The 17,807-nt window shown below is 31.4% G+C and overlaps 1 protein-coding gene across 4 annotated transcripts in view; it reads left to right on the top strand.

Annotated features, from left to right (window-relative positions):
- Positions 1-17,807, top strand: part of LOC144843058 (TBC1 domain family member 19-like) — a 52,225-nt gene that overhangs the window by 8,552 nt on the left and 25,866 nt on the right. For 3 of the 4 annotated variants that reach the window (XR_013612219.1, XM_078699722.1, XM_078699721.1), the window contains exons 5-9: positions 2,346-2,420; positions 6,445-6,508; positions 10,248-10,402; positions 12,429-12,501; positions 14,553-14,701. Coding sequence is in view for 3 of the 4 variants with exons in the window: in XM_078699722.1 (XP_078555848.1) it covers positions 2,346-2,420; positions 6,445-6,508; positions 10,248-10,402; positions 12,429-12,501; positions 14,553-14,701 (516 nt within the window). In the remaining variant the exon portion in view is untranslated. The remainder of the gene's footprint in view (positions 1-2,345; positions 2,421-6,444; positions 6,509-10,247; positions 10,403-12,428; positions 12,502-14,552; positions 14,702-17,807) is intronic. The other variant, XM_078699723.1, reaches the window with a different exon arrangement.

Genomic DNA, 17,807 nt, shown 5'->3' with positions numbered 1-17,807 from the left:
GGTACATAAGCCAGATGTTTACACTTGATCTTCAGTTTTAAGTTTTAATACGAAAAGAATTGTTCTAATAGAACTACTGTTGAGGTACTGTAAGCCTTGGACCTGTAGCGATGTTATGGCTATGGTTTTCAGAGCCTAACTGCCAGCACTCTATGGTAATTCTCCTGTAGCTAGAAATGGCTACGTTTTTATTACATTACAGTACACTAATACTGTACTATACCATATCTGATTTTATAATAAATGGAAATATAATATAATAAATAAATGTGGGGGAATCACCTGCGACTTGCAGCCTACTTTGCTGATTTTTGCCCAGGTGTGAAAAAAACACACAACAACTTTCTTCTCTCCTAATGCGTGGTTCCCACTAGCGACGCATAGCAGCGACGTATTGACACCAAGAAGTGGGAACCGACGTGCTCATTCATTTGTCTTTAATGACAAGAGCTGAGATGGACCAGTACACCGAAGTAACCCCCTTACCCTTCCGAAAAATGAAATGGGATCTTTAAAAGTGCACATAAGCCAGATGTGTACATGGGACCTCCAGTTTTTTAAGTCCTTATCCAAGAAGACTTGTTCTACCACCAGAACCGGTCAAGGAGTGTCTCGATTGAACGTGTCGTTTTTATGGCTTATGGATTGCGGCAAAAGTATTAAAGAATGTTAAATACAAAACATGAATATCAATAATCTTGACATTCAATTGCAACAAATTAAAATGAACATTTATAACTTCCAGAAAAAGAAACAACAATAATTTATTGCGCATTGCAATTAGAATGTTGTCGACAAAAAGTTTGTGCACTACATTTTCTTGATTACCATTACCCCATTATAATTTTTTTTTAAATGTAAAAAATATCAAATCTCGCGATTTAAGATTTATGGTTTTCTTTCTATGTTTTAACGATGTCCTATGTACTCTCTTAAAATGTATTATATTTTCAAAATAAAATAGAATTAAGGAAATTGAATTAAAAAAAAAAAAGACTGACTAGTCTTCAAAAAAAAAAAAAAAGACTGACTAGTCTTCAAGTTTGATGATTGTGATTGTAACATTTTTAAAGAATATTATATAAAATTATTAAGCATTAAAAAAGTAAATTCTTTGTAAAAGTAAAATTTATGTGGGAACTGATACCATACAGTAGAACCCCCTGTTTTGGGACACCCCTATTCAGGACACACCCCTATTCAGACCACACCCATATTCAGGGCACTACACACCCCTATTTAGACCACACCCATATTCAGACCACATCCATATTCAGGTCACACCCATATTCAGGGCACTACACACCCCTATTCAGATCACACCCATATTCAGGGCACATCCCTATTCAGACCACACCCATATTCAGGTCACACCCCTGTTCAGGGAGTTAATCAGGGTTCAAATTTACCTAGGATTTGAACATAGACTATGGTATAACATTTTTAATAACACTCTCATACTCTTTATATTTCAAATCATTTTTGTTTTCAAGATTTATCTTTAAACGATAATCTTATATTCTTTATTCAATAGTTTTTTTTTTTTTAAATTGATCAAATTCCCATATATCCAAGGCCAACGTAACATAAATCTTTATAATGATAAGATTTTTTTTCTAGTCTTTTGAAAATGCTTCTTGCACAAAATAATCCTATTTACAAACAATGTGTTTACGTATTAATATTAATCTTTGCACTTTGAAGGATTACAATTTCAATAGATTTCTTTAAATTGTTATATTTTATTAAATAATAAAAAGTGTTTATGATTAGGGGACAATGGTTTCCTTCTAATGGCAAACTTGGTTTTGTTATGCGCATTTTTTAAGTAGTTTATTATACTTCAAAGCTTGATTTTCTTTTAATGTTTCATAATGTTAAATTGCTTTAATGCCCCGGCTAATTTAATGTATTCTGATTGAAATGATCAAGTAAGGATGAATGAATGGCGAGTGGGTAGTGGGAAGATTAGTGTATGGCTGGAGGAATGAAGTGAGTGAGATGAATGTAGATAGATGAATTGGTGGATATAGAATTGTCTGGTGGTTCATTAAACAATCTTAAAATATGTTATAATATCTTGGTTTTTATTGCAATTAATTTTTGGTATTTATTCATCTATTCATGTATTATCGACCGTTTTCTTAACGTGCCATGCTAGTACTTAGCTTCTATTGAGTCTAACAGTCGCTCCATGCATATGTTTCTGAGCGTGGGCAGATTGACTTTTTGACTCAACATCTGCATATTCTATCGTGGTTGTTTTGTGAAAAGTTTGAGAAAAACACCAGAGACACATACAGAATATTATGCTTACCAATTATATATTATTTTTTTATTTACAGTTAAATTGGGAGAAAAGAATTGTAAAAAGCTTAAACAGTATGTGTACAGAGTTGTCTATTCCATTGGCAAGAAAGGTAAACATTTTACATATAACTTTCCATAAAATAATTCTGTCATTTTGTTTTTTATCTTTACTAAAACATAAAACACACAAGACACAAAATGAAGAAAAGTGGAAATTTAGATACCATTTGATTGCCATAAGTAAATCCAAAATGGCAGGTACAGTGGTACAGGGTACTGTAGTTTAAAAACTTCCCGGTACAATTACGGTCATTTGATGTCCCATGTATGGATGCTCAAAATTTTTAGCAAAATTTGTATAAGAACAAAAGTACAAACTTGCTGTTTTTCTTTTAAAATTCAATTTTACTGATAATGATTTGCTAATCATTCCTTTTATAGTTCACATTCTTAAAAAAAAGTTTTTGAACAAATACTTTGATACAAATTTAATTTGTGTTGCCATAGAAAATGCATGTTAACAGGATGAGAAAGGGGATTGTGCGAACAGGGGATATCAAGAAGAAAACATTTTCTAGAAAAGAGTTAAGCTCTGTCCACACTATCAAATTTTATGTGACAAACAAATGTGATGTGCCCATATATGGACATGATAATGCCATATCACTACCATATTTAAGTATATCACTACCATATTGGGGCACATCATACTTTTTTGTCACATAAAGTTTGATAGTGTAGAGAGAGCTTATGTCCAATATAGTTCCCCCCCCCCCTCTCTTTTTTTTATAAGAGTCGCCTCTTTCCCCCAACTTAATTTTGTGGCAAGAGAGCTTTGCTAACATATTTCATGAGGTTTAGATTATAAACAAAACATAACTAAAATATCATCATGATTTGTGTGTTTACATTACATTAGGATGCAGGATACGTCAGCTTTGTGATGTTATTGTAAAGGTTTAATAAAGAATACAAGTCATATTTTGAAAGCTAATTCTAGAATACTGTATGCTTCAGGGAAAGCTCATCATTATTGCAGCTAATTTATTTATAGACTTTCACGTTTGAATGAGAGTTGTAGCTTGGTGGTTAAGATGCTTGTCATGGGTTCAAATCCCATCAGATGTCATGATTTTTTTCTCAATGACAAAAAAAACAACAAAAAAAAATCCACTCCCAAAGACTTTTTGTACATCACAGTATATATTTTCAAGTTCAGGTTCAACTCTCCTCAAATGGAGACTTTATTCTGTATAGGCCAGTGGCCTTAAAACTAATAAAATGTTCATTTCTTGACAGCAATACAATAAAATTTGCTAATGACTTAATCGTATTTGGGTTTCTAGATTTAAATAATGAAACAAAGTAGAACATATTTGAAAGGAATATAATTTATAGATCTACTATTATTAGCTAATGATTTGCTCCTTTGTTGTTTTTGTTTAGGGGTTGGTATTTGACAAGTTTTTTTACTTTTTTTTCTGATCCCAGAAACAGTTCTTATTTAATGTTACCATTTAAGTTATTGTAATTAATGTATGCTGTTTTTATTTCATGAACTGTTTCTAAATAAATGTTGTTGATTGTAAATTATATAATTTAGAATGATACGATTTTAAATAAATAATATATTTAAAGAAGGATAGTGAATTAATTTGCTTATCCTTGGAAATTAACCTAAATATTTTTACACAACACAGTTTTTCAATTTTATATACAGTATCTTATGTATATTTTTATGTTGTTGTTTGTAACTGAAAATTGAATCAAATAAATAGAACTGTTATTTAAATGATAATTTTCATATTTAACGCTTTTTTGTAAGTAAATTATTTTAGCTGTTCAATGATAAAAACAACAAACATTAATTTTACCATCAAAATTTCCTTTTTAATATTTGCTCAGTGTTGACTAAATTACATCTCATCATTGTCATCAATTTGTATCCAACACAACGAGTTTAAGTTGTCTCAAAAGGCAATAAAAATTGCACATATTTAGATCAAGTACTAGTTTACAGTTTATAATTCAGTATCTCTGTTGCTAGAGACCGTGTCAATGATTATAAAATATCTTATTATTACAAGATGTAGATATTAACTTTAGTTGTATCTCAAGTGTCGATATTGTGTAATTCTTGTTATTTAATGTTTTCTTAGTAATGAAGGCAGTTCAGATGTTGTACTCTATCATATTAATTTTCATGTTTTTCAATCACATCAGTAAAAATTACTCTCTCACAAATTATAAGATGTGTGTGGTGAATAGATGAATATATCTGAAGAATCTCTTGAAATGTTTTCCGACATTACGCTTTCCACGATTCGTTTCCATTTTTGGATGATTTGTTTAATTGTGCTAAAGTCTTAATTGTTTCCTTTTAAATCTTTTTTTATTTGGTTTATCTGAAGAAAGGAGGACTGAATACAGTACTGATCCTTTCCCTATATGTTTTAAAAATAAGAATAAGAAAATAAGAAAAAAAATCTTCAAGAAAAAAGTATTTTGAAAAATTAGATTACTAAGAATAAATTTGAAACAGTGTAAAAACAAACTGCTTTTATAGTATATAAGAGTGATTACTATTTATGTAAAGAGAATAGTTTTGCTCAGAGCAATCATATGACGTAGATGAAATAGAAATTCTACTTGAATTCATCATTTAATTTGTAATAAAATCTTTTTTTTTCAAATAGAAATGTTCAAAACATGTATCTTTAAAGACAAAAACATTTTACTTTGTCAACAACATCAAATGATCATCTCTTACCGACCTCATCAAAAAGGTCATCTATTACCGACCTCATCAAAAGGTCATCTTTTACCGACCTCATCAAAAGGTCATCATTACATCATCAATATTGATATTGTGATGGAAGGGAGACTTGACCAAAACATCCTCTAAACAGATATCATCCTCTCATTAAGAAGTACCCTGTCATCATCATCAACATCATCATCATCAACCCATCTTTCTTGTATTATCATTACCAATAATATTGATAGCCTAGACAATCTCATCATCCTTGTATCAGCTCTATAATCATCGTAAACTCATAATCGGCATTCTCATATTTCAAGACAGCATTATCATCATCATTATCGGACAAAACATTGTTTAAAAAAATATCTTTGTAAAATGATATCACAAATTGTAATCATTATCGTCGTCATATCACAGGGTGTAAAATGATATCACAAATTCTAATCATTGTCGTCATCATATCTCAGGGCTTAAAATTCACACCAGCTAAGTAGAATTTTTCTAGTAGATTTTTAAAAATTTTCCTAATTTTACAAATGTAAAAACTAGATTTTGGTGGTTGTAATTTTTTTGGGAAAATAGTTACTTTTTTTACTCAAGAATACAACAGGTGTGATCTGACAATTTCTGTAAATTCAACTTTTTGTATAATAACATTTGTCAAAAATGTCATCAGAATTATTTAATTCCATCATACTGTGGAATAAGAACATCATCATCTAGTAATTTGACAAAACAGAATCACTTCACGTTGACGAAAAAACTCTGTCATATTAGTTGACCGAAGTTAAAAGCATTTTTTTCCTGAAATTATTACTAACATAGTAATTTATCAGTTATATCACAACTTGACGTGTTCCAGCATAACACATTGGCTCCAGGGAGTCTAACATTATCACTCCTTTATACGGATGTGAAAATCCATTGAAAGCTCAAAATACAATTTACTTTCAAAAACTCTTATCAAAATTTCATCTTAAAGTCTCATCTATTCCTATGACCTTTGACCAAGCTTCGTATGTTTCTGTCAGCAGCCTATTTGTGAATTTTATCACATATATGCAAATTACACATTAGTTGAAAAGTTAAACACAAACATTTTTTTTTTCGAAATAAACCGCATTTATAAAAATGTTGCAGAAATGACGATCGTATTAAGTTGTATTACTGTGATTTATGTCACAATTTGTAGATAAATTTAGTGAAGACTTTTCGTGCAGTATTTCTTGATGTTATATTTACTACTATCCTATGCAAATGAGGATAAAAATTACCTCGATATCGGAAATAATCAAGGGAATTTCGGAAACAATAGAATAATTATTGTTCATTTATTTTGATTTATAATGTGTTGTTTTTTGTTTTTGCAGAGAGGTCTTAGTGAACAAAAAGAACTGAAAAATGCATGGAATGAACTCGGAACTGACGAACCAGGTAAGGTAACCACACATCAAAACCATATCAACCCTTTATCCTAAAGGACTTATAATTATTAATGGTTTAACGGTTATCCTAACATTTTTAGGACAAAACAACTTACTGTACTCTATTTAGTATACACAGACAATATTTTAAAGAAATGCATTTTGCTTCATTACGGGCAGTCACGGGCTGTCATGCATGCTGCGAAGTGATCCTTGTTTTTTTTCATAGCTCATTGGGTACAAAATAATGCGTTAGGGTTAGGGCTAGTCAGTTATTAAGACATTGTAATAATGTCAGTTATTAAGACATTGTAATAATGTCAGTTATTAAGACATTGTAATAATGTCAGTTATTAAGACATTGTATTAATAATATTACTGTACAGTGTATTGACAAGACATTAGTCACAATCAATACTACGAAAGGTCAAAGTTTTAAATACACATCTAATAAATTCTGGAGTTTACGCACACCATATAAAATGCCGGTGCTGACGCCCCAAAGTTTTGCTAGGCGATGTGAAGAGGGTACAAGATATTAAACAAGGCACTCAATACTATGAATTGTGCGGCGTCAAAACATCAATTTTAAGGCTACTCATTGAGCTATGAATATTCTGTATACATACAGATAATGTCTAAGTCATGGATCTAGCAGTCATAATTGTGGTTCATCTGTCCGAGCTTTAGCCTGCAGTCTAAAAGGATGTGTTGATTGTAGCGAACTCAACGTAAGCACAGTAATTTAATGTTTAACATGGCTAGATTACATTACATTAAACATGCAAATGATACCACCGTAGAATATTAACGATGGGTTGCTTTTTATTATTGACATTAATGTAAATGTCACAGTTGATTATCTAGGTACTTTGTGTTGGTGGCTTTGTTTGATACAAGATTTAATATTGTCTATTCTTCCATTAAGTAATTATAAAACGTAATCTTGTAATGGTTGTTGTTGAGATAAAATGCAAATATCAATAAAAAAAAAAACATGATTTGTTTGTATGGTCCTTGAATGTATTTACACTGATTTTGTTTGTTGTCATAACTCCAATAGTCAACAAAGCTAAACTGCAATGTAACCACTTTACTTCCGATAGACCACAATTTAATTCCAATGTAAACCAAAATTTAATTGCAATATACCCCAATTTAATTCTGATAGACCTCAATTAAATTCCGATAGACCACAATTTAACTCTGATATTGATAGACTGCAATTAAATTTTGCTAGACCGCAATTTAATTCCAGTAGACCCCAATTTAATCCCGATAGATCGCAATTTGATTCTGATAGACCGGAATTTATTTCCGATAGACCACAATTTAACTCCGGTAGACCACAATTCAATTCCGATAGACTGCACTTTGATTCTGAAAGACCGCAATTTGATTCCGAAAGACCGCAATTTGATTCCGAAAGCCCGCAATTTAATTCCGATAGACCGCAATTTAATTCCGATAGACTGCAATTTGATTCTGAAAGACCGCAATTTAATTCCGATAGACCACAATTTAATTCCGTGTAAACATAGTTCTTTAATTAAATATCAATTTCAATCAAGTTAAACAGAGCTTACTGACCAATTACAGAATTTGAAATATTCCAAAAACTACTGTTAACACTAAGTTGCGTACTTTGATTTGACTAATTCCAATCACGATGCGTTGACATTTTAATTGCTTTGGTCAAACATAAAATCATTAAAACTGGTTACTTAGAACGCGCTCACTAATTATCCTACACCAGACATTCAATATTTACTTAGCTGACTTGAAGTGGACTCTTTTATTTCTCTTTTATGGGTAAATATACTCAGCTTATGTCCGACATATCTATACATTATTATGTTTTTGCTAGTGAATCAATGTTATGATGTTATCGTCCTACGTTAACCTATGCTTTGCGTAGATTAACATCTGCTCCGGGTTACGCCGTCGTATTCACATTCATCATCACTTTTCTCAATATAAAAACGTTCTATTATAACAATTTTGTACAAATTCGAGCAGTATTATTTAGATACAGTAGATCATAAATAAATTGCTGTGGCAAATTAAAATGTGTATATTAGTATATTCTTTAATTATACTTTGCCAATCAATTGAAAGGTCAATTTTACACAAAAAAAAACAAATTTTAAAAAGATTGATCAAATATTACTTAATAACCAAACAGCATTTTATAATAAAAAGCATATTCTCTTGAAAGGCAGCCGTGCAAAATTTGAGCCCTAAAACTAACGTAAAATTCACTAAACATTAAACATTTATCTCTCACTATTTAGCCGGATACATGTACATAGTATTTCTTTTTTAACCACATTTTTGCTGCGATTTCTAAAAACCATAGCAGGTGGTTTGTCTTTGTTATAGAAATTATTTGTGAAATAATTGTTATTTTAAATAATTCCAGTGTATTTTTTAAACAATTTTAACAAAAATTATTTTCCAGTTAAAACCATCTCAATATATAATTAAACCTTTCAGTTTGAAGAAATTATATTATTTCAAACACTGTTATGACAGTATGTAAAGTTTCTCTGATTATGGAGTTATATCATTGAAATATATGCTATATAAGTGTAAATGTTATTACATAAAGCTCTGTCTACACCATCAAACTTTATGTGACAAAAAAATGTGATTTGCCCATATATGGACATGATGATGTTATATCACTACCGTATTTAAGCATATCACTACCATATTTGGGCACATCAAACTAGTTTGATAGTGTAGACAGAGCTTTAATCCTATACTTTTTAGTTATTTTACTTCACATTAGATAGTTCCCACCTCATTTTTCCAACTCTTAATTTCAATATGTTGAATAATTTTTAGTATCGGTCCATTTAGGGAAATCTGTAATGACACAAATTACTCACAAACTACTGTATACACAATCTACAAGCAAAGATAAAAGAAAGTCTTTGTTTGTAAAGTTATCTTTATTGTATCCATTCATCCCAATATCATCATATTCCATCATATCTTATTATATAATACATTACTGTAACTTATCTTTTTTTTTTAATGGTAATGTGAACTGAAGTATTGAAGAAATTCTATATAGACTTATAATTGTGCTACAGGTACTGTTAAAGCTTTGTCTACACTATCAAACTAGTGATAATAATCTTGTCCATATATGGGCACATCACATTTTGTTGTCACATAATGTTTGATAGTGTAGACAGAGCTTTATAGAGTGGAGTGTACAAAAGGTGTTGAATATTTGATTACGTATTATCACTATCCTTCTTATCATTATCCTTATTTATTTTTATTATCCAGTTTTTATTTTTGCTATCAATGTTTTTGTAATCACCCACTAAGCATGTCAACATCTGCTTGGAATGAATTTTTTTTTCCATCATTTTTCATTTTTGGAAATGTCAAAATACATAATTTATTGACATTGTTTTTGGATGAGTTGATGATTAGATGATTAGGTTTGATTATTGATTGAATGATTTATTGACTGATACTCAATACCTTCATTCACTATCGATTGATTGATAAAATGTATTAGCTCTACAAATAATGTAAGAATTTTTATGAAATTTGAGCCATGTTATGAAAATTATATTTTGGCCATAATACATTGTTAATCCATCTATTTTTCTCAAGCAATCTATTTTTGTATTACGACCCTCCTAGGAATTTTAAAATTACAATGAAGCAAAAGTGACACGATCATAATTGCCTTACAAATTGCATTACCTCTTATTTACCACCAGATCTGACAGCGTTTCGACCGGTATACGCCCCGAAAGATTTCCTTGATGCATTGGTAACCGTAAAAAACCCACATCAACAGCTGACCCATAATCCCTTGCAGAAAAGTTGGGGATTAATTCAAATTCCTCTCAAGGTCAAGACTATAGCAGAATTGGTAAGATATCGATAACCTATTATAAATCAAGGTCGTAATCAGTCATCTGAGGCCATCAATTTACCGTGGGCGATACGCACGTCTAGTTCACTCGTTCAACTTAAATTTATCTTTAGTAAGGAATTAACTCTAGGCTAACTTTTTTCTGTACTGTCCAATTTTTTTTCTTTTTTTTTTTAAAACCCTGTAGCTCATTCATTTTATACTTCCTTTATTCGTTATTACTTTTGAGTAATCACTCATTTTCTTACCAACGGCTTGGAAGTTAGTTCATCACCATCATTTTTTGCATCATTGGTGCTCAACCAAGCATGAAAAATGTACTTTATATCGAACACATGATTTGCAGATCTTTAGCATGTAATCATACATTGGACCACCGAGCTGATGGTAGTAAACTCAAACTAAAGTAGGACCTTTATTAAAGAGAGACCTTTGGTATCCAGCAGAGTACCCCTTTTAGCTAAATGTATGGGTGTTCGTTTCACATGAAATGTCCCCTTAATAGAGGTCCCCCTTAATAGAGTTGTTGACTTAATATGAGTGTCCACTTTATTATGGGTGTCTTCAGATTAGAGGTGTCCCCTAATATGGGTGTCCACATATTATGGGTGTCCCCTTATTAGAGGTATCCCTTAATAGAAGTGTACAATTAATAGAAGTTCCCCTGATTAGAGGTGCCCCATAGAGGTGTCCACTTATGGGTGTCCCCTGATTAGAGGTGCCCCTTAATAGAGATGTCCACTTAATATCGGTGTCCCCTGTTTAAAGGTGCCCCTTAATAGAGATGTCCACTTAATATGGGTGTCCCCTGCTTAAAGGTGCCCCTTAATAGAGATGTCCACTTAATGTGGGTGTCCCCTGATTAGAGGTGTCCAGAAAAAGGATTGTACATAGGATCATTATCATTATGTATAATATCAGTACTCTTCTATATGGCTGCTAAAATCAACATTCACGGTGAATTGTAATTAGCTAGCAATACATTTACTTTGCGATTGTCAGTACTTGAGCTAGCTTCTAGCTGAATACAAACACTAAAATCAATTAAGGACTGTCATCATGTTTAGTATGTTTGTTTGTGCAACGTATGCGTCTAATTGCTCACTCAATTTTTTTGAAACGTGCAGGTGGTACGATATATTGCTAAAATAAAAAACTGATTTATTGATTATAAGTCAACGAATGACTAAATGATGGACAGATGAACTGAATGACCGATCCCTCAGTGACTGACTGAACCCTGGATGACTGACCGCAGAAACTAGCCATAAACCATTTAAACTCTTGACCATTGACCAGCAACTTAACACTAATGGAATTGCTGACCAGCCTATAGTACCAACAGACGACCATAGACATAGACTAAATCTTTTGAATTTTAACTGCAAAATTTTATCGACTGCAATAATGTTTATGTTTTGTAATTTTTATGTAAATTAAAGTACCATGATCCAACTGACTAACAGACTGACCATTGAGTGAGCCCTGGATGACTGACTGATAACAGACAGGCCACTGACTGGTCACAACCATCGCTTAAGCATATCAACTACCATACTTAAGCATATCACTACTATATTTAAGCATATCACTACCATATTTGGGAAAACCTTCTTTTTTCACATAAAGATTGATAGTGTAGACAGATCTTTAGAAATATAAATATGTTTGACATAATTGAGGATAATTTCCTCAGGCACAAAATAAATATTCGTTAAGAGTAATTTAACCAATAAAATTGAATGTTTCTAGGCATCATTAATGTTTTAATGTTAAATGATTTGACATTTAAAAGTGAATAGGATGACCTACATATAAATTAGGTAGTTTGAAACTCATGATAATATATCATGTATGTTAAATTGAGTAGATCTTCCTCTGCAATAACAATCAAGGGATCCTAAATGAATTGACCGAATTCCTTTTGTTATTCTAGTGACAAAGACATAAATAACTTAAGTAATTATTATCATATATATCAAAATTATAATTTCATTATAAATAAAGTACACATTTTTTACAGAAAAGCTGTTATTGTGATTTGTCTCCTAACAACGCGCAGATTGGAGTGGAGAATTTGAGTTCTTTAAGTGCAGGTATGGTCAATTTAGGCACTTGACCCCAAGTATCTAGTTATTGTCTTTATGTTGTTAGTACATCATAGTTGACCAATAAACTCTTGACTTTGGCCTGTAAAGCTCAAGTATTATAGGTATGAAATGCCATGTGTGCCAAAATACATTAAATATATTAAATCACCGTCTAGACTAGGTCCAGTCATATTTTTTACTTTATAGAAATTTTTTAGTATCAAATTTGTGATAAACACTTTTATAGAGCTTTTATTTTAAATATCTCTCTTACAACAAGGTACCTAATGTTGCCATAAATAATTATGTTTGGGAAAAATACTACTAACTTTTAAGAGACACCATTAGGGTAATAAGTCAGTGAATCTTACCAAAATTATGGCAAAAAGCTAATACACAGAAAAATTATTAAATCTGAAAAAATCAAGGCTACCTTAAAGATACAATTATTCTAATAGTTATGATAGTGTGGAAAAATATTAGAAATATTACTTTATTAGAAAATGGTGGCTATAGCATTCATATTTTATAATTTTTTTAGTCTTTAGGCACATGTGGCCAAGGATTATCAATAGTAAATTAATCACTGTCCTATCAGATAGGTGGTAATCCCCTGACACAGTGGCTATTTTGTGAACCATTTCACCGAGGTAACCCCCTACTCATCTCAAATGATGAACTGGGTGCACATGGGTAAACTGTGTACACTGGACCTACGGTTTATAGTCCTTATTCTAGAAGACTTTGGAACTAGGAGCGAGTCAGCCTCAAACCCATGCCGATATTGTTGGCTCTGTAGATGCAGTAAACGGTGCCTCTACTCTAACCGCTCGACCATTTGATTCTTATATTGTCTAAAATTTTCTAAAATTTTAAAATCCAGATTTAAAACTTTATTCTTACAATGGCGACATGTGTTTCAGTTTTTGGATGATACTTTAAACTATGGATTAAGTCATGGTTTCATAATTTTCATATTACATAATTTTCATAACACCTACTATGCTTTTATAGATTATGTTGAGACAGCGTGTCTCTAAGTTTGCCTCACATTGGTTTTATTACTATATATTATATATATTTTTGTGTGGCCTTAATTTTAAGGGGCTTTTTCGGCGGAAATGAAATGTTAAAATTGATGGTGCTTACAAATTGAAGGGATATAAAATAAAAGGCTTTACAATGATATACAATTATCAGTTAATGTTATCACGGAATACTCCGATATATGCAAAAATCTCAAACATTAAGCGACTTTAAAATTAAAGATTTCACAAACGTGTTGTAACCCATTACAAGAGTTGTCGGTACATTACCACCTATTTTTATGACGATATTAAAAACTGTTTTATGTGGCAGAAATGCAACATTACCATTCTCGCAGATGTTGTGTGCATAATTGGTCTCTTGAAACTAACAGTAAATGTCGTCCTCTTATTAAAGACCATTTTGAAACCATGGCTATTTATAGTTGTTTAATAGTTTAATCCATATGAAGGACAACATATAATTATGTTTTCACCTGCCTGAAGTCGTTTCTAATTAAGCTGTCATGTCTATACTATCAAACTATTTTGACAAAAAAGGTGTGATGTGCCCAAATATGGTTGTGATATGTCCAAATATGGTAGTGATATGTCCAAATATGGTAGTGATATTACATCATCATGTCCATATATGGGCACATCACATTTTTTTGTCACATAAAGTTTTATAGTGTAAACGGGGCTTAAAAAGTACGTTTCATGAAAATTTAAAGCTCTGTCTACACTATCAACCTTTATGTGACAACAAAATGTGATGTGCCTATATTTGGACATGATGATGTCATATTACTACTATATTTGGACATATCACTACCATATTTGGGCACATCACACTTTTTTTTGTCAAACTAGTTTAGTGTCTAGACAGAGCTTTAGATTGGGGTATGTACTATTAAGGCAGTACGTTCATAATTCCCCGCCTTGTAAATCATACAAATAAGATGTGGCCTGATTTACTGGCACATGTATAAAAGATTTTTATTGTACTGTAATTTATGTTTGTTGTGTTAGGATTTGAGAATGAGGCAGTGAAATTTGGTCGTAAAGTTATTAATGAGAATCAGTCTCCTTTGGCACAGTTGTACGCAAAGCAAGGATGCCCGACTACGTTGAGATCAGAAATCTGGTCTAACATCCTGGGTGTAACGACAGATGATGTAGTAAGTATTCACTCTTCGGAATTCTAAGCAACTGACCTAAGGCAAATTTACACAGACGAGCGGTAACGGTGAGCGGAAAACTGAGTAGCTTGTGTCACGTAGAATCCGCTCAACCACCTGTTCGCTCCACATTTTGTGTAAATAATAGAAATAACAGATTCTATATTTTGCTTACCGCACCGTTACAACTTTCTGTGTAAATCGGCCTTTAGAAGAAGAATCTCAAGTTCCATCCACATCCTCTTTTTTTTGAAAGGTAAAGAAACGGTAAAAGCTTTGTCTTGGCTATGGCTATTTTTTGAATTTTTTAAGAGAGGATTCTCATATCCCATGTTTTTCTTCCCTCCACACCCTTTCCAACACCACCCCTGACTGTGAAAGAAGGAATATTTATTTTTCATAATGCTATTTATTTTTGTTAATAAAAAGTATGATTTTATTAAGATCAATTATATATTAAGATTACTATACTATTCAATGCAGCAAACACGCAAAGTGAAATGCATATAGTCCTAGTTTCAACAACATTAATGTAAATTTTGAGACAAAGAATGTTCAAATGTTTGTAAATTGCAATAAATTCCAATAGTGATGGACAAAAAATGTTGAATGTTTCAAAAATTAAAAAAAACAGATGATTTCCTTTTTATTGACAGTTTAATGCAAAAGTTTGTTTTGATTTATTTTTTACATTTTTCTAGATATTCTTTATATCTTCTAGATTTTATTTTCACATATGTTTTTGTTTTTTCTTAGTTTTGATTTCTAGTGCTTTTCATTATTGTTGTCAATATAAAAATTTAGATAAGCCGTTTTAAGTGTACAATTTGTGTTTTTTTTTGTGCTATCGGCATTAAACATGTTAACGAATATATTGAAAAGGTCAGAGTTCAAACGTTGATGATGGCCACTTGGCTTAGTTTCTGGCATTTTGTCTTCATTTGGCTTCTCATCAGTTAGTGTAATTTCTGGCCCAAATTTGGTATTTCACTAAATTACCTTAACAAATTGCTCTTACTCTAAATTTTTCCTTAGTAGAATTGCCAGTTAAAACAGATTTATGTTTCATTTGGCCCACTTGTAGTTCTTACTGTTTCATAGTTGCATTTTTTGTTGGTTTTGCTGTATTATTATCTTCTAAAGGCAAACTGTACATGTGTCATCAATTTCTACATAACGCAGGGCTGGAAAATGGGTAATTTGGTAGTATGCGATCTAATTTTAGTGGCGAATTTGCCTATATGGCACTAGACAAACTTTAAAGATACAGTTGGCTGAGAATCTGTATGTAATACTAGTGGAAATAAACACAATATCACTCACTAAAACTAATCTATAAAGCTCTGTCTACACTGACAAACTATTTTGACAAAAGAGTATGATGTGCCCAAATATGGTAGTGATATATCCAAATATGGTAGTGATATATCCAAATATGGTATTTTTTTGTCACATAAAGTTTGATATTGTAGACGGAGCATGAAAATTTAAAGCTCTGTCTATTAACACTATCAAACTTTTGTGACAAAAAAATGTGATGTGCCCAAATAATGGACATGATGATGATGTCATACCACTACCATATTTGGGGGGGGGGGGGGGATATGACTACTATATTTGTGCACATCACATTTTTTTTCACATAAACTTTGATAGTGTAGACAGAACTTTGCACAGCAAATAGAATGACCTTAAGGAGTAGGAATGTTAGCAAGAAAAGCCATTATTCCCTGAAAAATGACTCAATGAAAAACGACATGATAGAAAGTGCAACGTTTGATGCCGGAAAATGTTAACGAAGATGATCATTTTAAGTAGTAAGAAAACAAAAGCACAATAAATCATTATGTTAGTATTCTTATTTGCCATTTCCCAATATCCGTGATGTGAATTAAACTTTAAGTAAATGCAGCTGGTTTTCTCAATGCACAACTTTGACAAAAATAATGTCTATGGATGCTGAACTGTATGAGTATTTCATCATTGTAGGAAGAGAATAAAAAAATAACAAAGCCAATCTAAATGCGTTACAATAATGTTCTGTTATCGACGCACAACTAAAAGAAAATTATGTCAAGAGATTGAACTTGAAGACAATTTAATCGTTAATGATAAATTGGAAGAAAAATTCCAAAAGTCAATAAAAATACTTATTTCTTAATGCGCAATAAAATAAAATTCCATCTTCAATGATACAAAGCCAATAAATAGACTTCACTTTTTTTTCATTTCTCAATGCACAATTTAACTTAACTGCACAAAATAATTTGTGTTTAGTGAACTGTAACACAATTTTAGTATTAATTCTAAAAGAAAATACCGAAGAAGCCAATAAAATAAGTAATTGGTCCATTTCTCATTGGACAACAACTAAAATAATCTGTGGATGTTGAACTGTAAACTTATTTCTTTATTTATTCTAAAAGAAAATACCAAAGCCAATAAAAGTAAAGTTTGATTAATTTATCAACGTAAAAGAATGTACTGTGTGTACACTTAAATCTTAAATAAATGTTTATTATTTATGAAAATTCAGAAAGGAAGAAAAATGCATTTAAGCTACTTCAAATTTGGATAAAAGTTTTTCAGTTGCATTTATATTAAACTGAATCTGAGTGAATTTAACCGATTCTCATTTCTGTATCTAGAATTTGAACGGTATCATAGGCAAATTATATAATACACATGTATCAAGCCTAATCATTAACATAATATTAATACAGGCAGCACATGTGATATGTATGTGATGCTGTATTACAGAATTTGCCTATGAAGATAATCAGAAATGCCATATGTGGAGATAATGTACAGTGATTTGTTGGAAAATCCAATAAAGGTGTACAGTCGACTCTATGGGGAAACCTTCCAAAAACTTGAAAATCTTCAAAAAATGGCCCAAAAAAATACATTTGGGTTACAATACCAGAATTTCTGAAAAGTTAAATTTAACAAGCCAACCCAAAGGGTATTTGTGGGGAGAGAGACTGCGTTTGAAATTAGTTGTTTATACAAATTTGGGTAAAACTATATGCCAAAGGTAGGTTAAAACACTAGGCGTAAGAGAAGTAGTAAATAGTATGTCTAAAGTTTGTTTTGTTTTCCTTGA

The sequence above is a fragment of the Antedon bifida genome, chromosome 5 (assembly GCF_963402885.1).
Source record: "Antedon bifida chromosome 5, ecAntBifi1.1, whole genome shotgun sequence".
Classification (NCBI taxonomy): Eukaryota; Metazoa; Echinodermata; class Crinoidea; order Comatulida; family Antedonidae; genus Antedon; species Antedon bifida.
Note: the sequence above shows the minus strand (reverse complement) of the source record. Positions and strands in the feature narration are given on the sequence as shown.